Below are 18,362 nucleotides of genomic sequence, written 5' to 3' on the forward strand. Positions count from 1 at the left end.
CAGTGACAAACTTGTACCCACCAGTACTGCATCCCAGTGCTATACAGTGACAGACCCATACCCACCAGTACTGTATCCCAGTGTTATACGGTGACAAACCTGTACTCACCAGTACTGTATCCCAGTGTAATAGTGACAAACCTGTACTCACCAGTACTGTATCCCAGTGTAATACAATGACAAACCTGTACCCACCAGTACTGTATCCCAGTGTTATACAGTGACAAACCTGTACCCACCAGTACTTTATCCCACTGTTATACAGTGACAAACTTGTACCCACCAGTACTGTATCCCAGTGTAATACAATGACAAACCAGTACCCACCAGTACTGTATCCCAGTGTTATAGTGATAAACCTGTAACCACTAGTACTATACGCCATGTGTTATACAGTAACAGTCCTGTACCCACCAGTACTTTATCCCACTGTTATACAGTGACAAACCTGTACCCACCAGTACTGTATCCCAGTGTAATACAATGACAAACCTGTACCCACTAGTACTGTATCCCAGTGTAATACAGTGACAAACCCATACCCACCAGTGCTGTATCCCAGTGCTATACAATGACAAACCTGTACTGTATCCCAGTGTAATACAGTGACAAACCCATACCCACCATTGCTGTATCCCAGTGCTATACAGTGACAAACTTGTACCCACCAGTACTGTATCCCAGTGTAATACAGTGACAAACTTGTACCCACCAGTACTGTACCCCAGTGTAATAGTGACAAACCCGTACCCACCAGTGCTGTATCCTAGCGTTACACAGTAACAGACCTGTACCCATCAGTACTGTACCCGTGTTATACAGTGACAAACCAGTTCCCACCAGTACTGTATCCCAGTGTTATAGTGATAAACCTGTACCCACTAGTACTGTACCCCAGTGTTATACAGTGACAACCATGTACCCACCAGTACTGTATCCCAGTGTTACACAGTAACAGACCTGCACCCATCAGTACTGTACCCCATGTGTTATACAGTGACAACCATGTACCCACCAGTACTGTATCCCAGTGTTACACAGTAACAGACCTGTACCCATCAGTACTGTACCCGTGTTACACAGTGACAAACCTGTACCCACCAGTACTGTATCCCAGTGTTATACAGTAACAGACCTGTACCCATCAGTACTGTACCCCAGTGTTATACAGTGACAAACCTGTACCCACCAGTACTGTATCCCAGTGTTACACAGTAACAGACCTGCACCCATCAGTACTGTATCCCAGTGTTATACAGTGACAAACCTGTACCCACCAGTACTGTATCCCAGTGTTACACAGTAACAGACCTGCACCCATCAGTACTGTATCCCAGTGTTATACAGTGACAAACCTGTACCCACCAGTACTGTACCCCAGCATTACACAGTAACAGACCCGTACCCATCAGTACTGTACCAGAGGGTTACGCAGTGACAGACCCGTACCCGCCACTACTGTACCCCAGTGTCATACAGTGACGGAGCTGCACCCGCCAGTACTGTACCCCAGTGCTATACAGTGACAGACCCGTACCCACCAGTACTGTACCCGTTATTCTGTAATAAACCTGTACGTGCTAGTACTGTACCCGTGTTATACATTAACAGACCTGTACCCACCAGTACTGTACCCGTGTTATCCAGTGACAGACCTGTACCCACCAGGACTTTACCCGTGTTATTTATACCCATGTTATACAGTTATACAGTGGCAGACCTGAACCCACCAGTACTGTACCCCACTCTTCTAGAGTGACAGACCTGTTTGCAAATCAGCAATACCAGTGTTTCACAGTGACTGAACTGCATCCACTGGTACTGCACCTGTGTTAGGTACTGACAGATCCGCACCCACTGGTATGTTCCCCTATACACCTCCAAATACTCGCTCCAGACACAGCATAAGTTTGCAAGGACAGAATCTAAATCTGTACTATTGGGCATTTCTCACATTTCTTGTAGACACATAAGAAAATCGTCACAGCCCCATCACTGCAAGTCAGTGAAATCTTTCTGACAGCACTCCTGTTGACTAAGACGTTGGGCTCTATACTCAGAGGGTTTAACTGTCTCACTGAGACAACTTTCAAAGACTACATGGTGGCAACCGTTTGATGTCCCTGCTAGCTCCGTCCCTTCCACGCCTCAATGAAATAATCCCCAATTTAAACAGCCAGAACTGCCTGAATACGATAAGACCCCATGACAAATGACTGCACTGCAGCTCTCCTCAGTGGGATTCTGTCTTCCTCACCTATTAATATACACTAAGCTGCCACTACTAGGAACATAGGAGCAGGAGTAGGCCATTCAGCCCATCAAGCCTGCTCTGCCATTCAGTACAATCATGGCTGATCTTCCACTTCAATGCCTTTTCCCCACACACAATCCTCATATCCCCTTATGTCATCTGCATGTAGAAATCTGTCAGTCTCTGCTTTAAACATACTCAGTGGCTGAGCTTCCACAGCCCTCTGGGGTAGAGAATTCCAAAGATTCATAACCCTCTGAATAAAGCAATTTCTCCTCATCTCTGTCCTAAGTGGCTTCCTCCTTATTTTGAAATTGTGTCCCCTGGTTCTAGACTCCCCAACCAGGCGAAACATTTTAGCTGCATCTACCCTGTACATCCCTTTAAGTATTTTGTAGGTTTCAACTGCTCCAGAATCTATAGAATTTTGGAAGATGATCACCAATGCATCCACTATCTCTATAGCTACCTCTTTCAACACTCTGGGATGTAGAATATCAGGTCCTGGGGACTTATCAACCTTCAGCCCCATTAATTTCTCCAATACAACCTTTTTACTAACACTAATTTCCTTCAATTCCTCACTCCCCCTGATCCCTTGGATCTCTAATTCTGGGAGATTTCTTGTACCTTCCGCAGTGAAGACAAAGTAATAATTTAGCTTCTCTGCCATTTCTCTATTCCTCATTATAAAATCTCCTGACTCTGCCTGTAATGGACCCACATTTGTCTTAGCTAAACGTTTCCTTTTTATGTACTTGTAGAAGCTTTCACAGTCCGTTGTTATATTTTTTGCTAGCTTACATTCATATTCTATTCTCCCTTTCTTTAACAGTTTCTTTGTCCTCCTTTGGATATTCTAAAATCCTCCCAATCCTCAGGTTTACTACTATTTCTGGCAACTTTATAGGCCTTTTCTTTTAATCTTATACAATCCTTAACTTCCTTTGTTATCCACAGTTAACTGCCTTTGCTTATGGGCTTTTCATCCCTTGAAGGAATGTATAGTTGCTGTAAACTATGTAATATATCTTTAAAGGCTATCCATTGTCTGTGCACTGTCGTACCTTTTAATGTATTTTCCCAATCCACCTCAACCAATTTGCCCCTCATACCTTCATAATTTCCTTTGTTCAAATTTAACACCCTGGCTTCAGATTGAACTACCTCACTTTCAAACATAATTTAAAATTCTATATTATGGTCACTCATCCCTAAAAGTTCTTTTACAACAAGATTATCAATTAGCCCTTTCTCATTACATAAAACTAGATCTCAAATAGCCTGTTCTCTAGTCGGTTCCTCAACATACTGCTCTAGAAAACCATCCCTAACACACTCCAGAAACTCGTCCTCAACAGCATTAGTGCTCATTAGGTTTACCCAGTCTAGATGCAGATTGAATTCACCCATGATTACTGTACTCTCACATTCCAAGTCCTGTTCACTCGACAACCTCTGCGCACTGACCTACATTGGCTCTTGGCACTGAAAACACCTCAATTGTAAAATTCTTATCCTAGCTTTCAAATCCCTCCCTGGCCTTATGCCTCCTTATTTCCTTAACCTCCTCTAGCCTTACTGTTTTCCAAGATCACCGCGTACCTCCAATTCTGGTCTCTCAAGCATCCTGGATTTTCATCTGCCCACCATTGGTGGCCATGGTAAACTGCCTAATTCCTAAGCTCTGGATTTCCTTCCCTAAACCTCTCTGCTTCTCTCCTCGTCCATTAAGATGCTCTTTAAAAATCTACCTCTTTGGCCAACCTTTTGGTCACCAGTTCTAATATGCCATGTGACTCGGTGTCAAAGTTTGTTCGATAATGCTTCTATGAAGCGCCTTGGGATGTTTCACTACATTAAAGGCGCTACATAAATGCAAACTGTTGTTGATCCCTAAGCCAGGATGAGTAAGGCTGTCACAAAGGAGGCCATCTGATGCCTGCTCTGAGATGGGACCAGTTGGACAGTATTTTAAAACAAGGAGATACAGTATCGCAAAGTCTTAGAAGATTGTGTCCAATGCCCTATTTAAGAGTTTCCCAGACAAACTATCAAGAGTTTCTCATTAGCTGATATGGAATGCACATTCTATATGGTCACACCTCCTATTCTCTTCGCCCAAAAATTCTTAAGAACGTAAACAAGAATTTGCATCGATTTTCATGACCTCAGTGCACCTTAAAGCACTTTGCAGCCAACTGACAAGATCTGAAGTGGAGTCACTGTTGTCCAGGGGGAAACAGGGGCAGCCAATTTGTGCATAGCAAGATCCCACAGCCAGCAATTCAATGAGGACCATATCTGTTATAAATCTGTTCTTTAGTGATAATGGTTGGGGGGAATCAATATTGGCTATGACGTTGGGGAGAGCCTCCTTGCTTTCCTTTCCAATAGTGGCCACAGGATCTTTTACATCCACCCGAGGAGGTGTGCCCTCAGTTTGGCGTCGCATCTGAAAGACTTCACCTCTGGAAATGTAGCACTCCCTCAGTACTACACTGGGAGTGGCAGCCTAGACTTTGCGCTCAAGTCCCTAGATTTGGACTTAAACCCACAAGCTTCTGACTCAGAGCTAAGTGTGCTACCCATTGAGTCACGTTAGCAAGGCTTAGTGGCCCCCACGCAAGTGCAGTGATACGGCTGCAACTTACGTAGCTAAAAATCACCTGAGATTGCACACGAGGGCCTCTAAATCCAAAACTTCCAGCCACCTGAATTGGGCATGGAATCCCCAGCTGATAGAACTGTGTATACCTTTCGAACTTGGTTGAGTGTCTGCTCTCTTCCTGTAAAATGTTCTGACTGGAAAGAATAGTTTTTATATTAATTACTAGCATACCTACACCAATAACTAGGACCACTGTTTTGGTCGTGCATTAATTTTAAACAAATATGTATTAGTGTATGGTAACTGCTTCAGTCAAATTTTGGTGTTACTGCACTGGATTCCATAGCCTTCACTGGAGTTTCAAAGATCCCAGCCTACCAATGCAACAGTTTTTCCACAAAAACCAGTGGCTTTGCCGGCTGTTCCACTGGAGGGGATTTGTGTGGGCAACCAGCCCCTTCATATTTCACAGGCCTAACCAAACTCACCAGTGGCTCAGTGAATCAAATCTTTGTTTCTTATTACATGAGATGGAGCAATTTTTGACTGGTGTTTGGTGAAATCTGTCTACAATTCCATTTGTTTACCTGGCAAGCAGTTTTTGCACTTGTGCCTCAGTCAGAAGGTTGAGGGGTCAAGTCCCAGTCCAGGACTTGAACACAAAACACCAGGCTGACACTCGAGGGAATGTTGCACTGCTGGAGGTGCCGTCTTTTGGATAAGACGCTGGGGCAGAAAGGCCCTCGGTTTATGAGGTGAATACGAACGATCTCGTGGCGCTATTTTGATTCTCCCCGGGGTCCTGTCCAATTTTTATCCCTCAAACAACATCACAAGATGAGATTATCTGGTGATTATCACGATGCTGCTTTTGGGAGCTTGCTGTGCACAAATTGGCTACCACGTTTCCTACATTACCATAGTGACTGCACTTCAAAAGTACGTCATTGGTTGCAAAGTGCTTTGGGAGGTCCTGAGGTGGTGAAAGGTGCTACATAAATGCAAGTCTTACCTTTTGTCTTTTTAAGACCCCACAAAGCCTTGTTTGTCCACCATTAAGTTAACATAGTTAATAGCACTTAAATAATATTAACCAAAAATTGCAACAAGTTAGCTTCCTCTCCCTCTCTTTGTTTTACCTGAGTAGGGCCCTTCCTACTTTGACACAACAGACCCCATTGAAGAGCACACACTACCACAACTCTGTCCCTGTGAGGGCGCATGAAGTCCCAGCGCATGCGCAGCTCACATCGCAACAGCGCCCTCTGATGACGTCACCGGCGTGACCGATAGACCTCTTTCACATCGACGTCAGCCACCGGGACGGAATTTCCGGTGTCTCAATCTGAAATCGTCCCCCGCCCCTAGCAGCAGATTTCCCTTCTAGAATCTTAACTTTTAGGTTCCGCCCTCTGCAGCAATTTGTAACCTCAGTCTAACAAGCGGCTTTAGGTTTTAACTAACTGCATTTTTTGCTTAGACCACTACATATTATCGTGGTTTTCAAATACAGAAAAATAAAACTTGCGTTTATATAGCACCTTTCGCGACCTCAGCCCAATAAATAAATTTTGGAGTGCAGTCACTGTTGTAATTTAGGAAGGACAGCAGCCACTTTGCTCCTCAGCAAGTTCCCATACGCAGCAATGAGATAATGACCAGATAATCTGTTTTTGGTGGTTTTGATTGAGGGACAAATATTCGCCAGGTTACTCGGAGAACTCACCTGCTCTTAAAATTGTGCCATAGGATCTTTTATGTTCTCCTAAGAGGGAAGACAGGATCTCAGTTTAATGTCACTTCTGAAAGGTGGCACCTCCAACCATGCAGACTTCCTTTAGCATTGCAGTGAAACAGCAGCCTAGATTAAGTCTCTTCAGTGTGTTGAATCCTCAACCTACTGATTCAGAGGCAACTGTGCTACCAACTACACCTAACTTAATTGTGTTAAATTGGAATACCAGACACTGCACGTAAATTGCACGAAAAAAAGCTGTTAAAATTGTGCACTGTTGTAAAATATCCAGCAGTTTTTCAATCCAGGGAAACCTCATGAGACAAAAAAAGTTAACACAGAGAAAGAAATTTAGAAACTTGGAATTAGTAATGTTGGTGGATGTAAAATACTTTTGAAATTGACTTAAAATCTACAAAGTCAATTCTGGAAAATCTCAGAAGATAAAAGTTTGTTGGAGAAATATTTATAAAATTATAACCAGTAATATCACTGAATGTGTATACAGTGTATTGTGATCCTTAAAAGTACATTATAAAAATAAATTAAAAATTAAAAATATTGATTTTAGTGGATGAGAGAAATGTTTTGAAAGCTGTAACAATTTCTGCCTATGTATTTAGTTAGTTGCATATTTAAATCCTTAATATTAAATTCAATTCAATTGTTTTATGTTGGAATATCACACTTAGAATCATAGAATAGCTAAAGCTTAGAAGGAGGCCATTCAGCCCATCGTGTCCATGCCGGCTGTCTGTAAGAGCAACTCAGCTAGTCCCACTTCCTTGTCCTTTCCCCATAAACCTGCAATTTTGTTTTTCATCAAGTGCTTATCCAATTCCCTTTTGAAAGTCCCAGTTGTATTTGCCTCCACCATACTCTCAGACAGTGCTTTCCAGATCCTGAACACTCGCTGCATAAAAATATTTTCCTCATGTGTTCTTTGGCAACTCGCCTTAAATTGATGTCCTCTGATTCTCAACTGTTTTACCAATGGGAAAGGTTTGTCAATATCTTAAATACTTACACAATGGTTAGAGCAGAAAAGGAGGCCATTTGGCCCATCATGTCTCTGCCAGCTCTCTGCAAGAGCACCTCATCTAGTCCCACTCCCCCGTCTTTCCCCTGTAGCCCTGCAAATTTATTTCTTTTCGGGTAATTATCCAATTCTTTTTTGAAAGCCACAATTATAGAGTATTAGAGTAACACAGCATAGAAACAGCCCTTCGGCCCACCGTGTCCATGCCGACCATAATGCCTATCTATACTAATCCTACCTGCCTGCATTAATTCCATATCCCTCTATGCCTTGCTCATTCAAGTACCGGTCCAGATGCCTCTTAAATGTTGCTACTGTTCCTGCCTCCACCACCTCCTCTGGCAGCTCATTCCAGATACCCACTATTATTTGTGAAAAATTTACCCCTTTGATCCCCTTTAAACCTCCTCCCTCTCACCTTAAATCTATGCCCTCTAGTTTTAGTCACCCCTACCATGGGAAACAGACTCTGGCTATTACCCTATCTATGCCTCTCATAATTTTATATACCTCTAACATGTCCCCTCTCAGCCTCCTTCGCTCCAGGGAAAACAGACCCAGCCTATCCAATCACTCTTTATAACTCAAGCCCTCGAAACCAGGCAACATCCTTGTGAATCTTTTCTGTACCCTCTTGAGCTTAATCACATCTTTCCTGTGGTGCGGCAACCAGAACTGCACACAGTACTCCAAATGCGGCCAAACCAAAACAGTTGTACATGACGTCCCAACTCTTGTACTCAATGTCTCGGTCGATGAAGGCAAGCATGCCATACGCCTTCTTCACCACCCTGTCTACCTTTGTTGCCACTTTCAGGGAACTATGTACTTGCACCCCAAGGTCTCTCTGCTCAACAACACTCCCCAGGGCCCTGCCATTCACTGTATATGTCCTGCCCTGGTTTAACTTCCCAATGCATCACTTCACACTTGTCTGCGTTAAATTCCATTTGCCACACCCTTGCCCACTTTCCCAGTTTATCTATATCCTGTTGTAACCTTCGACAACCTTCTTCACTGTCCACAATACCACCAATTTTGGTGTCATCTGCAAACTTACTAATCATGTCCCCTACATTTAAATCCAAGTCATTGATATATATGACAAGCAACAGAGGGCCCAGCACCGATCCCTGCGGCACACCACTGGTCGCCGGCCTCCAATCTGAAAAACAACCCTCCACTACCGCCCTCTGCCTCCTATCAACAAGCCAATTTTGTATCCAATTGGCTAGCTCACCCTGGATCCCATGTGTTTGAACCTTCTGGACCAGCCTACCACGCAGGACCTTGTCAAAGGCCTTGCTTAAGTCCATGTAGACAACGTCCATCACCCTACCCTTGAATTGAATCTGCTGCCACCACCACACTCTCAGGCAGTGCTTTCCAGATCCTGAGCAATCGCTGTGTAAAATAGTTTTTTTTCATGTCGCCTTTGGGTCTTTTACCATTCAGCTTAAATCAGTATCCTCTGGTTCTCGACCCTACTGGCAATGGGAACAATTTCTATCAGTGTTAAATACTTGAAGGGGGAAAAATTGCAGGGCTGTGGGTGAAAGAGCAGGGGAACTGGGATTAATTGACTAGCTCTAGCAAAGAGATGGCAGATTCGATCGGTTGGTGTTGTTTCCCTTCGAACAGAAGAGGCTGAGAGGTGACTTAATTTAGGTGTACAAATTTATGAGGGGCCGAGATGGAGTAGACAGGAAGGACCTGTTTCCACTAGCAGAGAGGTCAATTACCAGTGGACACAGATTTAAGGTGATTGGTTGAAGGATTAGAGGGGACAGGAGGAAAAACGTTTTCACCCAAAGGGTGGTGAGTGTCTGGAATTCACTGCCTATATAAGTGGTGCAGGCAGAAAACCTCAACTCATTTAAAAGGACATGCACCTGAAGTGCTGTAACCTGGAAGACTACGGACCAGGTGCTGGAAGGTGGAATTAGATTGGGCGGCTAGTTTTTTCAGCAGGCGCAGACATGATGGGCTGAATGGCCTCCTTCTGTGCCGCAACATTTCTGTGGTTCTATTGATCACCCATGTGCCGTACGGCAATATGGCGGCGGCCGGCTCGTCGCAAGGCCGTAGGGCAGTTGCCGTACGTTGACGCACGACGGCGAGCGCCAGGTCGGTCGGTGTTGGAGGCGGCGGGAGGCCGCGCTAACGATTAACCCGAGAGACGGGGGAAGAGAGCGAGAGAGAGAGAAGCCGCGGCCTTGGCGCTTGTATGGCGGAATGACAGAGCCGGGGGCTCAGAGGGAGAGAACCGCCGGGACCGAAGAACCGGGCACCGGTGTCACTGCTCAGCGAGAGGGGCCGGGTGCCGGAGTCGGGCAGCGGCGGGAGGAGGCGGAGGCCCAGGAGAGGCGACAGAGGCAGCGGGAGGAGGAAGAGGAGTTGGACCCTCGCATCCAGGTGAGGCAGGTTGGATGGTCATCTACCGATAAAGATGCTGCAAGGGGCAGGAACCACCCTATAGATAAATATATACGTGTTGCATATAGTTATATATATGCTATGTGTGTATGCAATATATGCGCACTTGCTGACCTACAGTGGCGTTGCTCATGGATACTGTGGGAGCCTTGCTTGTCAAGTTACTGAGCTGCTCAGGTGGACCTGTGCCCCTGTTACCCCCACCCCACCCCTGCAGTCAGATGTGTGGTACCTACCCACCTGGGAGCGGTGTAAACACGCACACCCTCCAGACGAGTAACCAGGTGAGGTTCCTCTCTAGGTTGGCGGGCGCTTGTAAATTCCCGGCTCCTGCACTTCGGAGAGATCCCTGGGTTGTCAAGGTCATTAATTACTGTGGAGGAAATGATTGTCTTTATTTTAATAACAGTGCTCGTGATGGATGTTTGATAGATGCTAGTTTTTGTTTTGTTCTGCCATGTGCGTTTGTGTTAGTGGAACTAACCCCCTGATAGCAAGTTCGCAATGTGTTTTTTTTTTCCCTATTGACAGGAGCCTTGTACTGCATAGTGCTCTGTATCTGCAATATGACAACATCCGATTGCTATAAGGAAACAGAGACTGAGGTCAATGAGAAACTAATTGAGGGGAGTTTGCAGATTGGAGGGTGACTGTATAGTTTTGGCTCTAAGCCAGAAAATTGTTTTCATATACATATTTGGAACTGTGATGGACATTCTGGAATATATGTTTGTGTGAGGGACAGAGCACAGTATAATTGGCAAAAAACTCCAGAGGGAATATAAGAACTTTTTTACACAGCGCGTTATGACTTGGAATGGACTACCTGAATGGGTGGTGGACACTGATTTAATAGCAACGATTAAGAGAAACGGGTAACTTCTTGGAAGGGGAGGACATTTCAGGGTGATGAGGAAAGAGCAGGAGTGTGGGACTAATTGGATCGCTGTTTCAAACAGCCAGCACAGACATGATGGCCAGAATGGCCTCCTTCTGTCTGATAAGATTCTATGTGCATGTTGTTTGCAGGTAACATAAAATTGGGAGTATGGTCTCTGATTTTCCTCTTGCACAATTGTAATATAACAAATATACTCAAGATTTATATTTCACCACTGATGCGAGGAAAAACATCTCTGGCTCACTGCTGAAAAAACAAGAAAGACTTGCATTTTACACAGAGCTTTACATGGCCTTATGACATCCCAACAATGCTTTGCAGCCAATGAAGTACATTTGAAATATTGTCACTGTGTCAACTTTTTGAGGCGTGGATGATGTATGTGACACTTTTTTCAGGTGTGATGTGACAAAGTAAAAGAGTGGTGCCGCCAAATCTAGAGCCCCCTGGTTATTTAGAAGCTTACAGGGTAAGATAAAGCAGCAAAAGAAAGCATATGACAGTTACAAAAACGTAATACTTTAGAAAGCCAAGAACAGTATAGAAAGTAAAAGCAAAATACTGCAGATGCTGGAAATCTGAAATAAAAACAAGAAATGCTGGAACCAGTCAGCAGGTCTGGCAGCATCTGTGGAAAGAGAAGCAGAGTTAATGTTTCGGGTCAGTGACCCTTCTTCGCAAAAGAGTATAAAAAGTGCAGGGGTGAAGTTAAAAAAGGAAATCAGAAAAGCAAAGAGAGGACATGAGAAATTATTGGCAGGTAAAATCAAGGAAAACCCAAAAATGTTTTGTCAGTACATTAAGAGCAAGAGGATAACTAAGGAAAGGGTCGGGCCTATCAGAGATGTACAAAGGAACTTATACATGGATGCAGAAGATGTGGGCAGGGTTCTTAATGAATACATTTTCTCTTTGTTCACAAAGGAGAGGGCTGATGCAGACATTGTAGTTAAAGAGGAGGAGTGTGAAATATTAGATACAATAAGCATAATGAGAGAGGAAGTACTAGAGGGTCTGACATCCTTGAAAGTGGATAAATTGCCAGGGCCGGATGGATTGCATCCCAGGTTGTTAAAGGAAGCCAAGGAGGAAATAGCAGATGCTCTGAGGATCATTTTCAAATCCTCACTAGATACAGGCGAGGTACCAGAGGATTGGAGGTCTGCGAACATTGTACCATTGTTTAAAAAGGGTGTGAGGGATAGGCCAAATAATTATAGGCCGGTCAGTCTGACCTAGATCAAATTATTAGAATCAATTCTGAAAGATAGGATAAACTGTCACTTAGAAAGGCATGGATTATTCAGGGATAGTCAGCATGAATTTGTTAAGGGAAGGTCGTGTCTTAGTAACTTAATTGAATTTTTTGAGGAAATAACAAGGAGGATTGATGACGGCAGTGCAGTAGATGTGGTCTACATGGATTTTAGTAAGGCATTTGACAAGGTCCCGCATGGCAGACTGGTAAGAAAAATAAAAGCCCATGGGATGCAGGGGACTGTGGTGAGATGGATCCAAAATTGGCTCGGTGACAGGAAACAAAGGGTAACAGTTGATGGATATTTTTGCGAATGGAAAGCGGTTTCCAGTGGTGTTCCACAGGGCTCAGTGCTGGGTCCCTTGCTGTTTGTGGTATAATATTAATGATTTGGACTTAAATGTGGGAAGCATGATTGGGAAATTTGCTGATGACACAACAATTGGCCGTGGAGTTGATCGTGAAGAGGATAGCTGTAGACTCCAGAATGATATCAATGGTTTGGTTGAGTGGGTGGAAAAGTGGCAAATGGAATTCAGTCCAGAGAAGTGTGAGGTAATGCATTTGGGGAGGGCAAACAAAGCGAGGGAACACACAATAAACATAATTTTGTCCACCTCAATTAAGTTACCCCTCAGCCTCTTCTGTTCTAAGGAAAACAACCCCAGCCTATCCAATCTTTCCTCATAGTTTGCAACTTTCAAACCCTGGAGGATATTGAGAGGGGTAGAAGAAATGAGAGACCTTGGAGTGCATGTCCACAGGTCCCTGAAGGTGGCAGGGCAGGTAGATAGAGCAGTGAAGAAGGCATATGGAAAGCTTCCCTTTATTGGCTGAGGTATAGAATGCAAAAGCTGGAACTGTATAAAATGCTGGTTAGGCCACAGTTGGAGTATTGCATACAGTTCTGGTCACCACATTACAGGAAGGACGTAATTGCTCTGGAGAGAGTACAGAGGAGATTTGCAAGAATGTTGCCAGGGTTTGAAAGTTGCAGCTATGAGGAAAGATTGGATCGGCTCGGGTTGTTTCCCTTAGAACAGAGGAGACTGAGGGGTAATTTAATTGAGGCGTACAAAATTATGCGGGGCCGAGACAGGAAGGAGCGTTTTCCCCTAGCGGAGAGGTCAATTACCAGGGGGCACAGAATTAAGATGATTGGTAGAAGGATTAGAGGGAACATGAGGAAAAACATTTTCAGGCAGAGGGTGGTGGGTGTCTGGAATTCACTGCCTGGATTGGTGGTGGAGGCAGAAACCCTCAACTCATTTTAATGGTACCTGCACCTGAAGTGCTGTCACCTGTAAGGCTACGGACCAGTTGCTGGAAGGTGGGCTTAGATTTGGGCGGCTAGTTTTTTCAGCTGGCACAGACAGGATATGCTGAATGGCCTCTTTCTGTGCTGTAACTTTTCTATGGTTCTTTCTATATTGGTACAAAGCTTTAAATGATGTAGATATAATATCAGGGGCAACGGCATGCACTTAAATAGGACCAGTTCCGGTGTCTTGTGCATCCGTGATTTTCATTGCTCCCTCTTTAGCGACCGTGCCTTCAGCTGCCTAGGCACTGAGTTCTGGTATCCCATCCTTAAACCTTCAAGCCTGTCTACCTCTCTCTCAACACCATCACCAACGACAGCTTGTATCTGTATAGGCCTTTAGCACAGTGAAACTTCCTAAGGTGCTTTACAGGAACATTTAACGTACAAAATCTGACACCGAGCCACATGAGACATTCGGACAGGTGACCACAAGCTTGGCCAAAGAGGTAGGTTTTAAGGAGTGCCTTTAAGTATGGGAGAGATATAGAGAGGCGGAGAGACATGGGGAGGCAATTCCAGTGCTTAGAGCCCAGGCAGCTGACGGCATGACCACCAATGGTGGAGCAATTGGATAATGATCAGGGGTGGGGACCTCTGATGATTCCTTTTCATTCTCCCCCACCTCCCCCAAGTCTCTATCCGAGTGGGGTGGGGGGTGGGGGGGGGGGGGGGGGAGGGTTGCTAAGGCCATGGCGGGGTTTGAAAACAAGGATGACAATTCTGAAGTTGAGGTGTTGCTGGACCGAGAGCCAATGTGAGCAGATTTTTGGAATGAGCTCAATTTTATGTAGGGCGGTCGGTGGGAAGGCAGCCAGGAAAGCAATGGAATAGTCGAGACGAGAGCTAACTGAAGCATGAATGAGGGTTTTAGCAACAGATATCTGAGGTGGATGCAGAGATGAGCAATCTTACAGAGCTCTTTGATCAAGTTTGTGGTGGCCTCACGTCTCCTTGTGTAGCATGGAGCTGCTTTGATGCGCCTTGGAAACCAAAGATTCTGGAAGGGAATTGACCAGGTCAATGCTGGGAGAAGGCTTCCCCTGGCCGAGGTATCGAGAACTCAAGGTCACAGTTTCAGAATAAAGGGTCAGCCATTTAGAATTGAGATGAGGAGGAATTTCTTTACTCAGTGTTGTGAGTCTTTGGAATTCCCCACTCTAGAGGACTGTGAATGCTCAGTCATTCAGTGTACTCAAGACAGAGATCAGTAGATGTTTGGGTACTGAGGGAATTCAGGGATATGGGGATAGTGCGGGAAGGTGGGGTTGAGGTTGTAGATCAGCCAGGATTGTACTGAATGGCGGAGCATCCTCCTGCTCCTGTTACTTATGTCCCGCTGTGTTAAAGGCAATGGGATGAATGCAGGTTTTTATTAACATAACAAAACATCCCAAGTGCTTTACACTAAAGGGGGCAACAGATTGTGGGCCGAGAGAGAAACACAGTAAAGAATATATTCTCCACTTATACATAATTTAAACACCTTACATCTCGTGCCGCACGCATTAAATGTACAGAGGTGCATGTAAAATCGGCCCTGAAGAGAGAAGGAAAGCATGTCACACTATTGTGATTAGCTTGACCGAGGAATCGATTTTCTCTAATGTTTAGAGTTTAGAGATACAGCACTGAAACAGGCCCTTCGGCCCACCGAGTCTGTGCCGACCATCAACCACCCATTTATACTAATCCTACACTAATCCCATATTCCTACCACATCCCCACCTGTCCCTATATTTCCCTACCACCTACCTATACTAGGGGCAATTTATAATGGCCAATTAACCTATCAACCTGCAAGTCTTTGGCTGTGGGAGGAAACCGGAGCACCCGGAGGAAACCCACGCAGACACAGGGAGAACTTGCAAACTCCACACAGGCAGTACCCAGAATTGAACCCGGGTCGCTGGAGCTGTGAGGCTGCGGTGCTAACCACTGTGCCGCCCCACAGCTGACTCCTTTTAATTCAGTTCCTTAATTCAAATGATAGTTCAATTTTTCAGTGCCAAATTACCACTGTGCTGCTGCTTGGACTGCTTAGCTCAAATTAGTGATAATTCAGTGGACTGTACAAATTAGGAAAGATTTCACAGGAGAAAAGGCAACCGACTCAAATGCTACCATTTGAGTCAAACATGTTACTGAGTGTATTCATTCAGTTGGTTGCAGCCTCTCTCTTTTTATCTTGCATTTCTGACCCAGCTGTCTGTGCAGCCATCTAGAAATAGACATTCTAAGAAAGTAATTTGCGCACGAGGATTTAAGCTTGTCATTAAATTAATCATTAAATGCGTGGGAATCCCTGCGGACGCCTGGTTTTTTCTCCCTTGCACACGTGCTCCCTCTGCCTTTCTTGCTTGCTTTTTCTCCAAGTGCTAAAGCGATCCTGCTTCTTTAAGGTCAGAGTGTTTGCATCATAGCGAAGCATAAAGGCCGGTTCGGGTCTGTAAATGAGGCCCGACCCGGCCCGAGTCCTTCCATTTTTTTCCCGCCCCTGACCCGACCATCAGTTAACCTACCTTCCATTTTTCACTTTGTTCCTTACCAGCACAAGCTTAAAATAACTGACAAAACCAGAAACAGGAAAGGAGCAGTCACTTTATTGGGAGTTTTCTATAGACCCCCCCAATAGCAACAGAAACATGGAGGAACAGATTAGGAGGCAGATTTTGGAAAGGTGCAGAAGTAACAGGGTTGTTGTCATGGGTGACTTCAACTTCCCTAATATTGATTGAAACCTCCTTAGTGCAAATAGTTTGGATGGCGCAGATTTTGTCAGGTGTGTCCAGGAAGGTTTCTTGACTCAATATGTAGATAGGCCGAGTAGAGGGGAGGCTATGTTGGACTTGGTGCTTGGCAACGAACCAGGCCAGGTGGCAGATCTGTCGGTGGGAGAGTATTTCGGTGATAGTGATCACAACTCCCTGACCTTTACGATAGTCATGGAGAGGGACAGGAGCAGACGGGATGGGGAAATATTTAATTGGGGGAGGGGGAATTACAATGCTATTAGGCAGGAACTGGGGAGCTTAAATTGGGAACAGATGTTCTCCGGGAAATGCACGACAGAAATGTGGAGGTTGTTTAGGGAGCACTTACTGCGACTGCTGGATAGGTTTGTCCCGATGAGGCAAGGAAGGGATGGGAGGGTGAAGGAACCTTGGATGACAAGAGATGTGGAACAGCTAGTCAAGAGGAAGAAAGAAGCTTACTTAAGGTTGAGGAAGTAAGGATCAGACAGGGCTCTGGAGGGTTACAGGGTAGCCAGGAAGGAGCTGAAGAATGGACTTAGGAGAGCTAGAAGGGGACATGAAAAGGTCTTGGTGGGTAGGATTAAGGAAAATCCCAAGGCGTTCTACACTTGTGAGGAACAAGAGGATGGCCAGAGTGAGGGTAGGGCCGATCAGGGATAGTGGAGGGAACTTGTGCCTGGAGTCGGAGGAGGTAGGGGAGGTCCTTAATGAATACTTTGCTTCAGTATTCACGAGTGAGAGGGACCTTGTCCTTTGTGAGGACAGCGTGAAACAGGCTGATATGCTCAAACAGGTTGATGTTAAGAAGGAGGATGTGCTGGAACCTTTGAAAGACATGAGGATAGATAAGTCCCCGGGACCAGACGGGATATACCCAAGGTTATTACGGGAAGCGAGGGAAGAGATTGCCGCGCCTTTGGCGATTATCTTTGCGTCCTCACTGTTCTCTGGAGTAGTACCGGATGATTGGAGGGTGGCAAATGTTATTCCCTTGTTCAAGAAAGGGAATAGGGATAACCCTGGTGGGCAAATTATTGGAAAGGATTCCGAGAGACAGGATTTATGATTATTTGGAAAAACATAGTTTGATTAGAGATAGTCAGTATGGCTTTGTGAGGGGCAGGTCATGTCTCACAAGCCTTATTGAATTCTTTGAGGATGTGACAAAACACATTGATGAAGGAAGAGCAGTGGATGTGGTGTATATGGATTTTAGCAAGGCGTTTGATAAGGTTCCCCATGGTTGGCTCATTCAGAAAGTAAGGAGACATGGGATACAGGGAAATTTGGCTGTCTGGATACAGAATTGGCTGGCCCATAGAAGACAGAGGGTGGTAGTAGATGGAAAGTATTCAGCCTGGAGCTCGGTGACCAGTGGTGTTCTGCAGGGATCTGTTCTAGGACCTCTGCTCTTTGTGATTTTTATAAATGACTTGGATGAGGATGTGGAAGGCTGGGTTAGTAAGTTTGCTGATGACACAAAGGTTGCTGGAGTTGTGGATAGTGTGGAAGGCTGTTGTAGGTTGCAACGGGACATTGACAGGATGCAGAGCTGGGCTGAGAAGTGGCAGATGGAGTTCAACCTGGAAAAGTGTGAAGTGATTCATTTTGGAAGGTCGAATTTGAATGCAGAATACAGGCTTAAAGACAGGATTCTTGGTAGTGCGGAGGAACAGAGGGATCTTGGGGTCCATGTTCATAGATCGCTCAAAGTTGCCACCCAAGTTGATAGCGTTGTTAAGAAGGTGTATGGTGTGTTGGCTTTCATTAACAGGGGGATTGAGTTTAAGAGCCGCGAGGTTATGCTGCAGCTCTATAAAGCCTGGTTCGACCACACTTGGAATATTGTGTTCAGTTCTGGTCGCCTTTATTATAGGAAGGATGTGGAAGCTTTAGAGAAGGTGCAGAGGAGATTTACCAGGATGCTGCCTGGACTGGGGGCATGTCTTATGAAGAAAGGTTGAGGGAGCTAGGGCTTTTCTCATTGGAGCGAAGAAGGATGAGAGGTGACTTGATAGAGGTGTACAAGATGATGAGAGGCATCGATAGAG

General features: G+C 45.0%; 2 protein-coding genes across 5 annotated transcripts in view; one reads left to right on the forward strand and one right to left on the reverse strand.

The window, feature by feature from the left end:
- gtf2h4 (general transcription factor IIH, polypeptide 4) overlaps window positions 1-6,114 on the reverse strand; it is a 97,682-nt gene extending 91,568 nt beyond the window's left edge. For 2 of the 4 annotated variants that reach the window (XM_068009627.1, XM_068009624.1), the window contains exon 1: window positions 6,005-6,114. The gene's annotated coding sequence lies outside the window, so the exon portion shown is untranslated. Of the gene's footprint in view, window positions 1-5,877; window positions 5,978-6,004 lie in introns of those variants that run through there. The other 2 variants (XM_068009623.1, XM_068009625.1) reach the window with 2 other exon arrangements.
- Window positions 6,115-9,758: 3,644 nt separating this feature from the next.
- sh3bp5lb (SH3-binding domain protein 5-like, b) overlaps window positions 9,759-18,362 on the forward strand; it is a 40,281-nt gene continuing 31,677 nt past the window's right edge. Inside the window, exon 1 of the mRNA XM_068009630.1 lies at window positions 9,759-10,054. Coding sequence (XP_067865731.1) covers window positions 9,875-10,054 — 180 coding nt within the window. The 5' untranslated portion in view covers window positions 9,759-9,874. The remainder of the gene's footprint in view (window positions 10,055-18,362) is intronic.

Source organism: Heterodontus francisci, chromosome 29, assembly GCF_036365525.1.
Source record: "Heterodontus francisci isolate sHetFra1 chromosome 29, sHetFra1.hap1, whole genome shotgun sequence".
In the NCBI taxonomy this organism is placed as follows: domain Eukaryota; kingdom Metazoa; phylum Chordata; class Chondrichthyes; order Heterodontiformes; family Heterodontidae; genus Heterodontus; species Heterodontus francisci.